Consider the following 18,492-nt stretch of genomic DNA (forward strand, 5'->3'; position numbering starts at 1 on the left):
TCTACATTGAAGTTGCACATATATGGCTTATGCAGGCTTTTGTCTGCAATGCATTTATAAAAACTTTATCTTCTACCATTGAAAAAAATTTAACAGAAATACAAGAATGAACACACTTTATAACATCTTGTAAGTAGTGACCACAATGGAGCCCAAAAATTTATGTTGTTAAGTAGGACATCTGTTAAGTGAATTTTGTCCCATTTTATAACCTTTTCTGCCACAGTTGTTAAGTGAATCACCACAGTCGAAACCAGGTTGCTAAATGATTCTGCTTTCCACACTGACTTCGCTTTTCAGGTCACAAAATGTGATCACATGACCTTGGGACACAGCAACCATTATAAATATGAACCAGTTGCTAAGCATGAATTTTAGATTACATGATCATTGAGATGATGTAAAATTTGTAAATGTGGAAAAAACAGTTATGTCACTTTTATCAATGCCCTTGTAACTTTGAATGCTCGCTAAATGAACTGTTTTAAGTCAAGGACTACTTGAAGCGAATGTTATAAAGTTAAGAATCATATCTGCAACTAAACTAACCTGACTGGAGCTGTCGTTGAAGATGTTGCAAAAAGATCAACTGGTGGAGATGTATCAATACTTTTTGCTGGGGTAGAATTGGGAGATGTAACCGTTGTGGCTGGAGAAGACTGGAAAAGAAGAGCTGGTTAGGACACAACACATTTATTTTATTTAAGAAAATTTATATGGCACCCATTCACTCCCAGTGCCTCTGGGCAGCTTACAAAAAAAATAAAATAACTTAAACTAGATCTATTTGATTTCCTGTTAAATGGGAAGCTGAAGTAACATTAATCATGCTATCATCATAAAAGACATTTTTCTAAAATAGTAACAATTTCTGTTAATTATTGGTACAGTGATACCTCGTCTGACGAACTTAATTGGTTCCAGGACGAGGTTTGTAAGGTGAAAAGTTTGTAAGACGAAACAATGTTTCCCATAGGAATCAATGGAAAAGCGATTAATGCGTGCAAGCCCACAACTCACCTCTTTTGCCAGCCGAAGCGCTCATTTTTGCGCTGGGATTCTCCTGAGGCTCCCCTCCATGGGAAACCCCACCTCCGGACTTCCATGTTTTTGTGATGCTGCGATTTCGCTGAGGCTCCCCTCACTGGGAAACCCACCTCCGGACTTCCGTTGCCAGCTAAGCGCCCGTTTTTGCGCTGCTGGGATTCCCCTGCAGCATCAAAAAATCATGGGAGTCCGGAGGTGGTGTTTCCCATGGAGGGGAGTCTCAGGGGAATCCCAGCAACACAAAAATGGGTGCTTCATTTGCAACAGAAGTCCGGAGGTGGGGTATCCCAGTGGCAGCAGCTTGGGTTTGTAAGGTGAAAATAGTTTGGAAGAAGAGGCAAAAAAAATCTTAAACCCAAGTTTGTATCTTGAAAAATGTGTATGACGAGGGGTTTGTAAGACGAGGTATCACTGTATAGCCTAACCCCCCTCTTTTCCAGGTTGATACCAGGAATACTGCATCTGTATAGTCATTTAATTAAAAAAATTACATATCACTTAAGTTGAATTGTTTACGTCTATATTTTAAATATGCTTAAAAGGATAAATGTGAATTGGGAGGGGTGGAGAAATGCAGTAAATATTCCTCTTAATAATATATCTTTAGTAATGTGAAGCAAGTGGAAAGCAGGGTAAAGAGCAGTATAAAAGAGACGGAGAGAAAGTATGTACCAGCAAGGTACATCTTTTAGATTCATTCCCCAGCAAGTCAGCATTAATACTTCCTCAGATGGAAGGAAAGCCTGCAAATCATATGCAGATTTTAATGGTGAACAAAAAGCTAAAATATCCCCATTTTCATAGGAAGTTTCCAAGCCTGGACAGACTCTCTCAAAAATATTCACTAATATCACAACAGAGTAACATGAAGTTTGACTTAAATGAACTCTATTTAATCATTATGTAATAAACTTCAAATTAGCTTTATTAAAAACCCAACCCATTTTAAAATTATTATTTTGAATAGTCCTTAAGGAACAGAGCACCTAGGCTAATATTAAAGAATCAAGAGCCAAAACAAGAATTACAGTATGAAAAGCATTTCAAAAAGGCTGCACTGAACATGTCCCTTGAATTTTTGCTCACAATTCAGCATTATTTGGGATCAGTGACTAAGTAAGATCTCAAATTCCCTGGCCAGCATAAAAATTGGCATTTTGTCAAGATAGGAAAAGATACTAGCAGCATATCTTTCTATCAAGAATGCTCCGTTCCTGTAAGAGTTCACATGCATTTTCCCTTTAAAAGAAAAACAGTACATTTCTGATGAAGGGGAGTTGTATGGAGTGTGAATCTCTGTACAATAAATGCATTAAATAAAGGCTTCAAAGCTAAATTCATTTTAAAAATGGATCTTAAAATTCAAGTCCTACTGAAATATTTTCTGGAAAAAATGTATTAGATCTTTCATCTATTTTAAGAAGTTCCTTTGTTCAGGATATGGTAGTAACCTTCAACCATCATATCAGAGCTATAAAACAATAACGTTTGCTTTGCCTTTAGGAAAGAAATTAAAATACTTTCATCCAAATCTTTGAATTACTGATTATTCGTGTTGATTTTTTTTCCACCTGGATTTTAGCTCTTTAAAATTATTCAACTTCTGTTTTGTCTGTTACCCAGAGCACTCTAGGGATTTCAATACTAAATATACTTCTTCATCTATATTTGGCTGTTGGTAAAACTGCAGTGTTGATAAAAGACAGCACAGGTTTTTATAAGAAGAGTCTGCTATGAAATAATCATAAAATGTATTAGTGGGAAGGCAGTCTTAGATTTAATCCTGAGAAAGTATTTCCAACCTTATTTTACAATTCTATTGCCAAATCAGTCTCGGCCAGCAATCTCAAAACTGTCAAATTTGAAATCTATAGTAACTAGGAAATGTCTGAGAAACCACTATGTTTCACATTTTTGTTTCACAGCAGGAAAATTTTCCATTCAATTATTTTCAAAGTTAAATCATGCATGAAACCTCATGTAGAATGAATTTTTAAAAAGCCTTTAAAAATATAACCTTCAACATGTCCAATAGACTGTCAGAAGAGCTTATGAGCATGGAAGTTACTTTAAAAAGGGGTAAATTTGTAATGTGAAAAATAGATCACAAGCATTGTTACAAAATAGCTGTCAGGAAGAACAATTACAAATACCACAGACAAACGTAACCATTGCTCAGCACAGTAGTCTGCTGTCTTCTCACCCACATATTCTAGCCCAGTGATTTTCTTTGGATTGGGTTCAAAATTGTCACACATAAGGCAAAGAAAAGATAATTCTTTCCCTTTTAATGGTGGGTTTAGAAACATAGAAGACTGACGGCAGAAAAAGACCTCATGGTCCATCTACTCTGCCCTTATACTATTTCCTGTATTTTATCTTACAATGGATATATGTTTATCCCAGGCATGTTTAAATTCAGTTACTGTGGATTTACCAACCACGTCTGCTGGAAGTTTGTTCCAAGGATCTACAGTAGTCCCTCGCTATACCGCGCTTCACCTACTGCGGCTTCACTTCATCGCGGGTTTCTGAGGAAGTCGATCGGCAGATTTAAACAGCCTGCCGAACTCTATCGGCAGGTTTTTCAAAAAAATATATATATCTAAAATTGTAAATACTGTATTTAAATACTGTATCTAAAATAAATAATGTGTGGGAAGGGTTTATAAACACTTAAAACAATGAAAACTTACCAAACAATTACAATATAAATACTTAAATAAGTACTATCAGTCGATAAATTCCCCATCGCGGATTTCACCTATCGCGGCCAGGTCTGGAACGTAACACCAGCGATAGGTGAGGGACTACTGTACTACTCTTTCAGTAAAATAATATTTTCTCATGTTGCCTTTGATCATTCCCCCAACTAACTTCAGATTGTGTCCCCTTGTTCTTGTGTTCACTTTCCTATTAAAAACACTTTCCTCCTGAACCTTATTTAACCCTTTAACATATTTAAATGTTTCGATCATGTCCCCCCTTTTCCTTCTGTCCTCCAGACAATACAGATTGAGTTCATTAAGTCTTTCCTTTGGGTTTTATTTTTTACAGATGACAAGAAGCAACTGTGTTCTGTGCTCACTACAGAACACAACTCTGTGTCCCCTATAGCTCAAGTCCTATTTCACATTAAACCAAATCCCAACATGGCTTAGCATGTTTTCTGTATGTGTTCATTATACAATAATGTGTGCATATCCAAGGCAGATTTCTTACTTTGGATACAGTTAGTAATAATCATTTTCCCAGCCACTCTTATTTTTAATTTCCTGTGCCCTAAAACACAGCAGCCTAATTTTTAAGGTGATGCTGTTTGTTTGTTTGTTTGTTTGTTTGTTTGTCTTCTATGCCACCCAGTCCCGAAGGACTCATTGGAAGACAAGACAGCACAATATGATTAAATCCATCATTATACATTTCCCCCCTTAAAATATAATTGTTGGTTGTAAATTCACTTGAGATGAGAAGGAAAATCTTACACAAATGGTATTATACACCAGCACAACTTGCACACTTCCAGGGGAAAGAGAAAGGTAATTGTTGGCATGGTTGCCAAAAGAAAGGAATTTTCATGCATATGTTCTGGGAGTGCGTAGAAATTCAGAAATTTTGGAAGGAAGTGCAGAACAAAATTAATAAAATGTTAAATATTAATTGGACAATTACAAAAGAAATTGCGATTTTAATTAAACAAAGAGAACTAGGAGATTTTAAAGAAATGAAAACTGCAGCATTGGAAAGTGCTCAAGCAGTAGTGGTATTGGGTTGGAAAGAGTCTACAAAATGGACACTACAGAATTGGTACTGGTACATGGTGGATCACATACATTTTGAAATCATGGAAATAAGATTAAACAACTTTGATGAAAATAAACTGGAGAAGCTGATGGTACGATGGAATAAGGTGAAAGGTTATATCTTGAGTAGAATCTGTGATGTAAATGTGAAAAATAAACTGCAATCACTCTTTTAGTAATAACAATGCAAAGTAGAGCCAAGGAAATATATATATATAAACTAGTAAATTCCGAACCCCTTGTAATGGGTGGTGGTGATGGGGGGGTTCTCTGTCGGTCAGGTGATGGGCACATGCACTGTGCACTGTTTTATGTTTGTTTTTATGTAACCATTTTTATAAAATCAATAAAAATATATTTAAAAAAAAAAAGCCTTAAAGTTTTGTAAATTCACTTGTCATGCAATCCTTATACAGTGGTACCTCTACTTAAGAACGCCTCTACTTAAGAACTTTTCTAAATAAGAACTGGGTGTTCAAGATTTTTTTGCCTCTACTTAAGAACCATTTTCTACTTAAGAACCCAAGCCCAGAAAAATTTCCCAGGAAATTTGAGAGGGGCACGAAGGCCCGGCCAGTTTCCTGCCATTTCCCCTTTAATTCTGACCATCTCAGGCTTTTCTGGGCAGCCAGAGGAGCCTTTAGGTGGCGCTTAAGGATGGTTTGGCAGTCTAGAGCGAACAAAGCATTTTCCTTTCTCTGAGCACTTGGAGAGGGAATAAACCTCTGCCAGCGCCCAGAGAAAAGAAACTCTCCCTTCACTCTGGGCAGCCCAGAGCGAATGGAGTGTTTTCCTTTCTCTGGGTGCTGCCTCAGAGTCCCCCCACTTTTTTTAAGCCTTAAAGTTTTGGATTTTTTTGATTCCCCTCACCTCACCTTCTTCCTTCAGCAGTGACTGTCCTCCTCCTCTTCTTCCTCCTCCTCCCACCCAAATTCCGAGCTTTTATTTCTTTCCTAATGGGTTTGCACGCATTACTTGCTTTTAACATTGATTCCTATGGGAAAAAATGCTTCTACTTAAGAACGTTTCTACTTAAGAACCTGGTCACGGAACGAATTAAGTTCTTAAGTAGAGGTACCACAGTAGCTTACTTTTGAGAGTGTTGGAGGTGTACAAGGGTGTGCAGCATGTGCTGCATTTGATTAGGGAGGGTACAATCCGCTACACAAGTGGCTAACACAGTTTGAATGCAGAGCGGTTGTAGATGAAGCACTGGTGGGGGAGATCTATAGCAGCAACTTGCAATCTTCCCAACTGGCTTCGCCACTGTTTTTCTGGAGATGCTGGCATGGAATATTGCATATGATGATCCCATGATTTCAAGGTGCTTAGCAATCTGATGTAAGTGCTATTTTGTAATTTCATGAGACACTGTAGTTACTGTTTCTTTATTTAGCAAAGACCAATCCTTGATTTTAGCTCATCTGTCTGGAACTCACACCGCATTTTGGACAGAAATACATTAGAAAACGTCCAGAGATACTTTACGAGAAGAACCCTCCACTGGCAACAGAATATCCTACGCAACCAGACTTGAAATTCTATGCTTAGGAAGCTTAGAACTACGTCGCTTTAAACACGACCTAAGCATAACCCTTAAAATCACCTGCTACAACATCCTTCCTGTTAACGATTATTTCAGCTTCAACCACAACAACACACAAGCACACAACAGATACAAACTCAAAGTAAACTGTTCCAAACTCGACTATAGGAAATGAGACTTTAGCAACCGAGTAGTTAATGCATGGAACTCACTACCTGACTTTGCAGTATCATCACCTAGCCGCCAAAATTTTACCCTGTTGACCTACCTGATTCCTGAGAGGTCAGTAAGGGGCGTGCATGCGCACTAGCATGCCTACCGTCCCTGTCCTAATGTTTTTCTAATATTAGTACAAATATCATGTATATAAGCATTGTTATGTTTTTGTATACTGCCAATATGTACTTAACAAAACAAACAAATAAATAAATAAAATAAACCTTGACTAATTGTAACCACCATTCATTCAGTGCTGTTCTAACCTGGAACTCATGCTGAGCAAAAAAAAAATCATGATTCAAAGACTACCTACTGTATTTTTCGGAGTATAAGATGCACCTTTCTTCTTCCTAAAAGAGACTGAAAATTCAGGTGCGTCTTATAATCTGAATGTAGCTTTTTTCAAAGCTTTTTCCCCCAGCCCTAACTAGGTGCTAACAATGTTCCCAGCTCTTACCCACTTACAAGCTCTTTCATTGTTACTCTCTGTGAAGAATGTTTTTCAAGCCCTAAGTCTTTCCAGGTTTTTTTTAAATTGCTCTACTTGCTACAAATGTTTCTTTCCAGCCCTAGCCATGTTCTAATGTTTTTCCCAGCTCTTAATGGCTTTCAAGCTCTTTCATTGTTACTCTCTCCGAATAAGTTTTTTTTTTAAAGCCCTAACCAGGGGATAAAATAATGTGCTTAAGCTGACCAGGCTAAGGATGCTAGCCAGATGAATACCTGGTAAGCAGATTCTTTTCCCTATTTTGCTCCCCAAAAACTAAAGCGCGTCTTATACTTCGGTGCATCTTATCCTCTGAAAAATACAGTATATTACTTGTTTGAATCTAGGGAATCGAGTGTCCCTTTGGTGCCACTGAAATCACATCTATATCACTGGGGCTAAAGGACAATTTATTTCCTGTGGATATATGTTTATGTTTGATTCTATAGTTTAAACCTCTGGAAAGAAGTCACAGTGGAAAGAGTTAAACTGTGTGATATTTTTACACAACCTGTGGAAAAATAATATAAGTGTGCAGGATATAAACTAAAAGAGACTGAATATCAATTTTATACATTCTTACAAAGTACAAGACTTTTCCAGTTTATATACTTAATTGAAGACTCAACTACTAATATCAATTTTTAGGTTACCTTGCCCAAGGGGGAACCAGCACCAGACCTAGAAAAATTAAATTAAGAAAATATGATTCAGGAACAGACTTTATTTGCTAGTTGTAAACTCACAGGAAAAATCTGACAGACTGTATACATGTGATTTTAAACAACAGTGATTGCCTATATAATTGTAAAATAAATGTTTCATTTTGAAAACAGATGGAAAACATATTAAAAATAGGGATAATTTGTTTCTTCCTGAACCATTTTTCATTGCTCTTTTTTTAAAAAAATTAGTTCTTACTCTCATCTTCCTGATGCTGCAACATATCATCCAAATGTTAATTTAACTCTTCAGGAAACCTTAGCTAACACTATATATCTTGATATGGCTATATTTTAAAGTAAATCAATAATTTTAGCTATAAGCTGTATAAAAATATATTTTTCAATTCTGTGAATTGTGTGGTTTTATAACCTTATAATATTATACATATAGTACTACATATATTCATATCTGTTAAGTACAGATGGACTTAGTGATTATTTGCATAGCTGCTGCTGATTGGCTAATCTAGCAGTGGGAGACATAAACTCCTGTCAGTGGCTAGCAAGCTTCAGGGAAGCCCTTTAAAGCAGCTTCCCTGCAGCCTGCCAGCAATCCGTATTGGTTCTAGCTAATAGAGTGCTGAATAAAGGTGCTGAACCGTTCCTGTGACTCACCTCTTCATTTACACGTGAATCTAACAATATCTATGTAATTTAATGTTATATTTCTGAACTGTCCATCCCTTCTATATATATATATATATAGCTAAATCTTGCCCTAAATACAAATCATAAATTAAAGTCTTATCAACTCCAAACAAAATTCAATCAATACTTGTTACCCAAATCTTTTTTTTTTAAGTTTTTTAACTTCCCTTTGATTTTGAATAGTTTGGTTAAAAAGATTAAATGTGGACTCTTATCACATCCTAAAAGCATTATAGGAGCTTAATCTTTTTATGGTTTACTGCAAGGGGCTAAATAAAATCAGTGAGCCAGTAAGCCATGTAACAATTTAGCTAACAGTATGAGTTTACAATTAATTATCTTTTTAGAATAGAAATTATATTTTCATAAATACTATAAACATGAAAATTACCATTGTGCTTCACAGGCATTTCATTTTCCAGAGTTCCAAAACAGCATGCCAATTACTGGTAAGAAACTAATATTCACAAAATATAAGCTTTCATTAAAGAGACTGATGCAAATACAGCCGGACACATAGTGTGTTAAGTTTACTTACCCGTCACTAAATGGCAAAAGATCCATTATGCAAATAAAAAAGAGGGATACAGAAAAACAAGATCAGTTACTGTCAGCCTATTTTAATTTCTTCTAATCTCTATTACCATTGGATGATAAAATATAGACCATTAAAAGAAGTCTGCTTAGAATAGAAACATAGAAACATAGAAGTCTGACGGCAGAAAAAGACCTCATGGTCCATCTAGTCTGCCCTTATACTATTTTCTGTATTTTATCTTAGGATGGATATATGTTTATCCCAGGCATGTTTAAATTCAGTTACTGTGGATTTATCTACCACTTCTGCTGGAAGTTTGTTCCAAGGATCTACTACTCTTTCAGTAAAATAATATTTTCTCATGTTGCTTTTGATCTTTCCCCCAACTAACTTCAGATTGTGTCCCCTTGTTCTTGTGTTCACTTTCCTATTAAAAACACTTCCCTCCTGGACCTTATTTAACCCTTTAATATATTTAAACGTCACCAGGACATAAGGAACTTTCTAGGTTAGCTTAAAAACTGGTTATTTGTAGCAGGTATACTCAGGAGGCAATTCTGTTGAGTTCTGTTAGCCTTGCGTTAATTAGGATTACAAACTTGGTTAAATTTAATTGGACTGTATTAGGCTACCTATAATATTCAAACATATTCTACTTTACAATAATTTCTGTGCAACATAAAGGTCAGATCTTGGATATCCCATTTTGTATTAATATCATGTAATTGATTTTTGGAATATGCCAAAAATGCAGAGATGAAAAGGAAGCAATATCCTTTAGTAATTTTATATAATATCATAAATGCATCCAGTTTTTATTGTACTAAGTGACACAGCCAAGTTTCAAGTTCACTGTGTGAGAAAAGGAACCCACTGATATAAGCTACAAATATCTGTTTTACTCATTTATAGTATCTGTATTTATAGTTGCAATCCTACATGGTCAAATATATCATGTGTATTAGCACACATCTATTCTATGTTACAGTTTCTTTCATCAGCTGGAAACATGACTGTTATGCCATGTTTGCTGCCCCGGAAAACCAATAATATATGGTACTTCATACCAACATGTAAGCAATAGTCTCAACATTACATATATGTACTACCCATTCTGAAAGGAAGAACTGGAGACAATGTGTTTGTGTGAAGAAGTACGGTAGATGTATAGATACTAGAAAAGCTCTATGTTGTTAATATTCCTTCAATTAGTGGCTATCAAATGCAAGCTATCATTAGACAATGAGAAGTTCAAGAACAGAGAGAAACGTGTGGCTTATTACAATCATCAGTTGAGATGCTGTTTTGTGTTTACTATATCATAATGAACGCTTAATGCTTTTGCTAGCAAGGAGCCAAAAACATCACCAAGCAATGCTCAAACTAGATTCTCTCCCTGCAACTTCATTAGATCAATCTATAAAATCTCTTCATACTTGTTCCCAGGTTTCTTTCCTTCCAAAGTATTTAGATGCTGTTCAAGAGTCTCCATAAGACTACTGGGAGCCTAAAAAATATAACCAAAAGATACATTTAAAACCAAGGAGCATTAGAAAAAGCAACTGATAAAGAGTTCAAGAGGCATTGCCAGGGGTTTTTCTCCTTCTCTGAATCTATTATTTGCATACATATGCTATTTATTTATTTATTTATTTATTTATTTATTTATTTATTTATTTATTTATTTGTTAGTTTGTTAAATTTATTTGTCATCTATCCCACTTAATGCATAAAACTGTGCAAAAGACAACTTCCATGCTACTATAGGTTGTATATTATGGTGAAGTACATTTTTTGAAGGAAGAGGTTATTAGTTGGAATACAAACTGAAACCAGAATGGGTATATATTAAACATTATTAATAGCACAAATATCAATTTCTACAAAAAATATATGCATGCCTACTTAAATACATATTCAATGAAAAATCTGGCAATTTCTTCTGTAGAATTAGATCTGTAACACAACACAATATATACAAAAATGATCTGTAACAATATATACAAAAATGGACACAAAACTTGAAGTCCTCCCTGTAATTTTAAACAATGCCTAAACAAACTTCCATTTTCTCATGTCTAATACTATAAAGGAGGGGCATAAGACACCGAACCCATTACATATTGGAGATTCTGAATGCTGAAGGTTAGTGATCAGAATTCTGTTTTTCATGAAACCTAGTTAGTCCTTCAAAGTTTGTTACTAGTCTGACTATTTCTTAAAAGCAGCTCAGGACGTTCTTTAGAATAATTTTTTCAGACCTGCTCAGGGCATGTTTTAATTTTTAAAAAGAATCATCAACTTACATCTAATGACCTAAGTGCCAGAGCCCACTGTAATAACATTGCCAAAAAAGCACTAAGAGCTGTTAATCTAATCTTGCATAGCTTCTTCTCTGGCAATATTACACTGTGAACCAGAGAATACAAAACATTTGCTAGACCAATTCTCTGATACAATTCACCTGTATGGAACCTGCACTGCGTATCGGACATTAATACAATTGAGAGAGTCCAGAAATATTTCACAAGAAGAGTCCTCCACTCCTCTACTTGCAACAGAATGCCTTATTCCACTAGATTTGAAATTTTGGGTTTAGATAAATTAGAGCTGCATCGCCTTCAATCGGATCTAAATGTAGTTCATAAAATCATCTATCACAATGTCCTACATGTCAATGAATACTTCAATTGCAACAATACAAGAGCACACAATAGATTCAAACTCAGTGTAAACCACTCGAAACGCAACTGCAGAAAATACGATTTCAGCAACAGAGTGATCAATGCCTGGAATGTACTACCTGAATCGGGGGCGGGGGGGGGGGCCCAAAACTTTAACCTTAGACGTCTACAGTCGACCTCACCTCATTCCTAAGATATCTGTAAGGGGCGTGCATAAGAACATCATTGTGCCTACTGTCCCTGTCTCACTGTCCTATTGTTCAAATTTACCTATACCTGCTTTGCTTTTGTTTATGTTTATACCAATACCTGCTAGCTTGAACATGTTTTGACAAACAAACAAATAATAAAGTAAGAGTTTTCTAGTCAGCCAATGTAAAAACATTTTTTAAAAAAACTCAAACATTAATATTACAATTATGATTAAATTCAATTTAAGTAATATCTCCCTTAATATTCATACTACTGCTTTAATCTATTCATGCTCTTGCTGTTACTGGTATTAATATGAGAAAAGACTCCAAGTGCAGTAAGAACAAAGAATATATTTGGAATTTCCAGAGGGAATAATACCTATATAAAAAGATTTCCAGTGATCAGAATTTTTTTCCAGCTTTTAGGTTACATTACATTTCATCAAGACAAGAAGTCCATAAATTGTACATGCTTTAAATGACTCTTCATTTTCATCACTTAGGTTAACAATACCTATGAGTTTTTAAATAGTAGATTAAATTTAAACCATTGAAAACTTGGTTGGGCATAATATAGAAAGATTGTAGCTAGGATTAAATTAGCAACACCGCTGCTGAACCTGTTTAATTTATAACAAATTACCTTCACATTGCAACAGAGTTGGACATACACCACAGATTTAATACAAACTTTTTTAACCTTGTGTAAACTTCAACTTCCAAAGTATACTTAGATTACTAGAAGTAATATCTAGATTCACAACAGAAAATCTGCAGTATAGATTTTATTTATTTATTTATTTATGTATTAATTACTTAATTATTTATTTATTTCAATTTCTAGACCTCCCTTCTCCGGAGACTCAGGACGGCATAAAAAATAAGAAATAAACATATAAACACAACACAGTAGAAATTGAAGTTAAAACTAAACCAATATACTTAATAATCTATTTTCCCCATGAGAACATCTGTTATAATTTTCCCCAGGGATATGGAATGAACTGGACTTACAAGCTATAAGTCACCAGTTCAAATCATATGATCTGTAATACTAATATTTGTTTGTTTGTTGATTTGATTGATTGATTGATTGATTCGACTTCTATGCCGCCCAATCCCAAAGGACTGTGCCAGAGCCTTTCTAGAACCATTACTTATAAAGGCATCATTAAAATAGAATTAAATCGACAAATATTCGACTTTTCCGTCAACTTTTTGTCCATTATCAGAGATGGAATAGTATGGTCTATTGGCCAACACATCCCTTTTCTCCAAATGTTAAAGAAATATATTTCACAACCTCCTCTATGATGATATGAATTGCTTATGTTCTTTCTTTAATATTTTGTCATAATGGATCACTGAATCATCCTATTCTTCATCATAAGACAGAAAAGCACTCAAGTATTATTCTATTATCATTTCTGAAAATATAAAAAGACACTAATAGGATGAATACCAAATACAAGATCATGAAATAATTAGGAAATTTACTTCTAATCTTACAAAAATGGGTAATGAAGACTTTATTGATTCATAATGTGTTAATAAAGCACCAATTTTTTGAGCACACACGTTTATTAGTTTATATAAATAGTTAAATACATAACTATTTAACAGTAAAATAAATATATAAACGAATATAAATAATGTAAAAACAAAAGTAGTCATTATGCTATTTCAAAGCATAATCAGAAATCTCCATTTGTGAATCCATAGGATGTTTGCTGTATGGAATTTATTCGAATTGATGAAGCTATGTTTTCCTCAAGTGGATATTGATGCTTGAGGAGGTCATATTGATGTTTTCTCTTGGCAACAATATAGAACTGATTTGCCACTGTCTCTGTTTATTTGTGTTAGTTTTTTTTTATTTTCCAATCTAATCTTAATCTGTTACTCTAGGATTTTGTGGTGTTCTCCCCTCCAAGCACCATTTGGTCTGCCTTGCTTGATTTTTTGAGACCAGTCAAGGTCAGCTAAGTGCTGCCATCTAGCTCACCATTTTAGAAAATACTTTTGTATTTTTGTATTTTGTATAGTATGATTACACTATGCCTTTCTATATTTAATAAGTCAAAACATTACTTGCAAACAGATAAGGGATCTTTCTGCAAATTTTATTTTTCTTTTTGTCTTTTCCCATCATTTCAACTTTCTTTTCTCCCTGCTTCTTTACCCTTTACTCATGTTACTGAAATTTAATAAATTACCTTAAAAACAAAAGAGAACATTAATCAAGGCCTCTAACTTATTCTGTTCAAATTGAAAGACGTATAAGTTAAGTACGGTAGGTGAAGGAGACTTTTAGGGAAATTAAATGATTGTGCTGTTATTTATTTATTTATTTTTATAATAATAGATCATCAACTGTGCAATACGATTATGCATATATTCAAAAATCAAGTTCTGTTCATGTTTCATTCATTTATACACTGGCCCCGCCCACCCTTGTTTTATCATGTGACGGCACCTAGAACAAGGAGTGAGTTTGCCACTCCAGTTCTAAATCATGTACAAGGACATTCAAAAATGCTCATAACAGCATGGATATTAAGATATCCAAAAGAAAGGGTAAGAAAAAAAGTAATTTAAATTAAAACAAAATGCTTTCAAACTCCAAGTTGTTTTAAACTATTGCTTTAGCTGCATGCCAACAGGCAAGCATGAAGTCATGACATTGGCTTTTATGGATGAGGAGCATTCTACCATGTCCATCATGGATGATGATGGTAAAGTCTGCAAATTCTCCATTATTGAATATGATACCAACAGCAGTCTTAAGAAGACCGGTGTGTTGAACAATTTCCTAGCACGCTAAAATACTGGAAGATATATAAAATATATAAAACTGGAAAATACAAATATTATTTTTCATGATTAAGGAATTTACAAAATGTCTTGGTTTCAATTTAAACAAGATTACATTTCCAACATTCACTTTCCAACTATGATTGGGCATTATCACGAAAAAGCACAAAATAAAAACTATAACCAAAGCAAGACAAAACATGTTCATTTGAAGCTACAGTAATCATCTATTCTGTCAAAAGAAAAGCAGTAAGCAAAAAGGAGAATGGTATCTGAACTTATTTACTGTACTTCAAACAAATTCTAGCACATTACTGTGAAAAAGCCAATGATTATTTTTATAGTTGTGTAATGCTAAGTCAGTGTAATTTTAATCCTACCTACCTGTAATGTGTAATTAGAACTATATCTGTTTCATTTAGATGCAAAATATTAAATTGTTATACAGATAGGATGCCATCATAATGCTTACAAGTACGTCATCCTTATGTTAAAACGTCTTCAAGCAAAACAAGAAGGTTGCCTTTGGGACAACTATGACATGGATGATTGAGAATCTCCATAGATATTGTACTCTCAGAGTTTGGAAAGGAGGGAAAAGTGGAAGCTTTTTTCGTTACATACAATATTTCTAAATAACCTAAAAATGGAAATTTTCTAAATTTTCTAAAATTGGAAATCCTAATGTAGAAACAAACCTATGATCAAAATTGTTGCCATTTTCAGGAAGCATATCTTGAAAAAAACCAACATATTTAGGTTGCTAGCTAACAGAATTTTTTTTTGTTACCTTTATCTACTGTCAAGCTGAATGCAACTTACTTGCGTGAGATCGGGAATATCGCCTTTGTCAATTCCAACTTGCTGTGGATCAAGAAACAAATAAATAAAAATAAAATTATTTCAAGTTTCACATTTGCGATGGTAAATGTGCTCACAATATAAAAAGCAATATAAATCATCAAGCAACAACAGGTGAACTGAATTGTTAAGTGTAACATAGTTATTATCATCTGAGAGAGAGAAACTTCTAGAAGCTTTCAAGACTGAACTGATTTTTGAGATAAGCCAGACCAAAAAACAGATACTTTGGGGATTTAACAAATGCAACTATGCTGTTGTAGTCCAGGGGTGTCAAACTTGGATGACATGTTGTAACATCACATGATGTATTGCAATTCCCCCGCCCCTTCACTAAAACAGGAGTGGTCGTGGCCAGCGCATCCGGCCTGTGAGTTTGACACCCCTGATGTAGACTGTAATAATCAAAATTTATTTAAGTGATATTAATTAATCAATCAATTAAACAAATAAACAAGTGTATTTTTAAAGTTTCTCTCTGTGCCATCTTACAGAAAACAATACCAAGGTTTTTAGCTGTTTTTTTAAATACATCTATTAGACTTATTGTACATCCCTTAGATTCTTCTTGGAGTTTGGTAGCTTTAACAAATACAACAAATTTTTTAAAAAATCAAGATCAATTTTTTTCTTATGTTTGCTTTAATCTCTGGATTGTGTTAATCCTTTCACACATTTTCTAAGTATACCTCTATTTATTTTATTTTTTTACAACTTGAGGCATAGGTCTTTGGGACCTCTTTGTACATACCATGAAGCATTCAACTGAAAAAACATGCAAACATTGGATGTTGAAAACCAATCACTTGGTTATTACTTCCATTAGTTGACTGTCATTTCTTTCCATTTTACGAATGTTCACTAATAGTTAAATCACAAATCAATGTACTATTATTTTAAATGTGTGACTTACGTGAAATATAATCATTATTTCTTCCATTTTCCGGTCTTTTTCACAACATTCAGTACATTGCAGAATATTTTCAATCTTTACAGCCTATATTCTTTCTATGAATGTTTCACTTACCTCTGCAATTTTAAGAAATTCTGATACTCTCGTCATCCTAGTAAGAAACCGCTTGTAAATTTCAAGGGCATCTTTGCACTGTCCTTTCTTCATTTCAAAAAACTTCTCTGGAAGAGATATATTTGACAATCTCAATCTCTAGTATTCTTCATAAGCAGAACATCTGAAGACTTGACATTTCACTATGAAGAAAAATCTTCATAAGTGATATTATTAAAAAGGGGCAGAAAGCAATTACGGCCAGATTTGTTTTTTGTCCTATTCCACTCAGCAAATCTCTACAAGTCAAGTATTATTTCATAGTATTCCCTAGCCTTAATTATTTTTCTTTCTTTAAAGTGTAATCCCAGGAAAATGTGTTTCTAAGACAAAATCAACAATGAATTTTTTAAAAAAACCTTAGCTAACTGAGTGTGTTTGCAACCATTTGCTTGGTACAACTTTATTTTTATCTGGTAGGGGCTCTTTATTTGGGTGAAAGAACAAAAACATGAATAGATGATATGTGCCAAATAGGAAGTTTGCTTCATTAATACATTGCCAAAAGCGTATGCTGAAGTGCTTATCTAAGCATCACTAAATACAGTATTTGGACACAGCCAGATGTTTGTAATAAAAAGCGAGCCTTCAATCTTTAAATTAGCAAAACAAGACTCTGGCCTTGGATTTGCTACCTGGATTGCTGAGGCTTATTCTTCCACAATAATACGAGCTCTTGGTGGTGCAGTGGTTAGACTGTAGTGCAGCAGGCTACATTTGCTGACGGCCGGTTGCCTGCAATTTGGCAGCCTGAATCTCACCAGGCTCAAAGTTGACTCATCCTTCCAAGGTCAGTAAAATGAGGGCCTAGATTGTTGGGGGGGGGGAAGGCAATATGCTGACTCTGGCTGTAAAGCAGTATATTGGCTAAGTGCTATTGCTATAATGACACAGGCAATGGTGTTGGTTCTTATTGCTTAATGCAAGTTTCCTAACTAAAGTGCTTGAGTATAGAGATGTTCCACACCTGTGATTAGTTAGATTGCAGTATTTGGGGTGGGGGGGGGATTTAGTATTCTTTTGAAAGAATATGACCAAAAATAATCTGGCTACAATCATAGATCCAAAAAAGAATCACATACCTAATAAATTAATGACTCCATCATTGTAACAAGCAAAAAGCTTGATGAGATCTTTGAACAGAAGCATAAATGCAGCATTTATGACCCCATTTGTCAGTTCATTAGGATGAATCTATATAAGAAAAGCCCATATTTATTACAAACACACAATGTTCAGACTAGCTTTTCTTCCAGCACAATGTAAAACATTAGCAGATATATTTATTGTTCAGCTTAAGGAATCTAAAGAGAAGTCTAAACAGAAAGTATGCTTCTGAAAAATGCAATGCTAAATTACAAGAATGGACAGTTTAGGCTGTTAGACATAATAAAATCTAGATAAACCAGGTAAGAAATTGAGTATTAATGCACATAGTTTTGAAGTTTGCATAACTTCAAATGGAGAAATGATGGTGCTTGGTTGTGACTTTCAATGAAGCGCAAAAAGGTAATTCAATCTTCAGCCATCATCTCTTTATTTTTTCTGCAGCTTGACAAAATACAATCACTTTCCTTTTACAAATTAAATGTTTTATTGTGTTTTTTTTAATATTCAAAGTAAGAAGCATTTTTTCTGTAACCATAAAAGTTTGAAGAAAATATAAGCACATACATCAAATTCAAGAAGTGCATCTATTTGTCCTTGTAATATTGGCATGCTTTTTAGTAGTTTTTCCGGGGGCATCATCCTCATTACACCATCAGCCCTGAGGAAAGAAAAGTAAATCCAACTTAGATATCTTGTTGTATAACAAATACTTTGAGACAATTTGCAGCATTTTTTAAAAATGTGATATTC

General features: G+C 34.4%; 1 protein-coding gene across 3 annotated transcripts in view; it reads right to left on the reverse strand.

Annotated features, from left to right (window-relative positions):
- The window catches only part of SNAP91 (synaptosome associated protein 91), a 94,939-nt gene that overhangs the window by 31,232 nt on the left and 45,215 nt on the right, over positions 1-18,492 (reverse strand). Inside the window, exons 6-12 of one of the 3 annotated variants that reach the window (XM_070733143.1) lie at positions 18,307-18,400; positions 17,715-17,826; positions 16,594-16,700; positions 15,528-15,569; positions 10,450-10,520; positions 7,756-7,783; positions 550-659 (exon numbers count right to left, since the gene is read on the reverse strand). In XM_070733143.1, the coding sequence (XP_070589244.1) occupies positions 550-659; positions 7,756-7,783; positions 10,450-10,520; positions 15,528-15,569; positions 16,594-16,700; positions 17,715-17,826; positions 18,307-18,400 (564 nt within the window). Of the gene's footprint in view, positions 1-549; positions 660-7,755; positions 7,784-10,306; positions 10,521-15,527; positions 15,570-16,593; positions 16,701-17,714; positions 17,827-18,306; positions 18,401-18,492 lie in introns of those variants that run through there. The other 2 variants (XM_070733142.1, XM_070733141.1) reach the window with 2 other exon arrangements.

Source organism: Erythrolamprus reginae, chromosome 1 (genome assembly GCF_031021105.1).
Source record: "Erythrolamprus reginae isolate rEryReg1 chromosome 1, rEryReg1.hap1, whole genome shotgun sequence".
Classification (NCBI taxonomy): domain Eukaryota; kingdom Metazoa; phylum Chordata; class Lepidosauria; order Squamata; family Dipsadidae; genus Erythrolamprus; species Erythrolamprus reginae.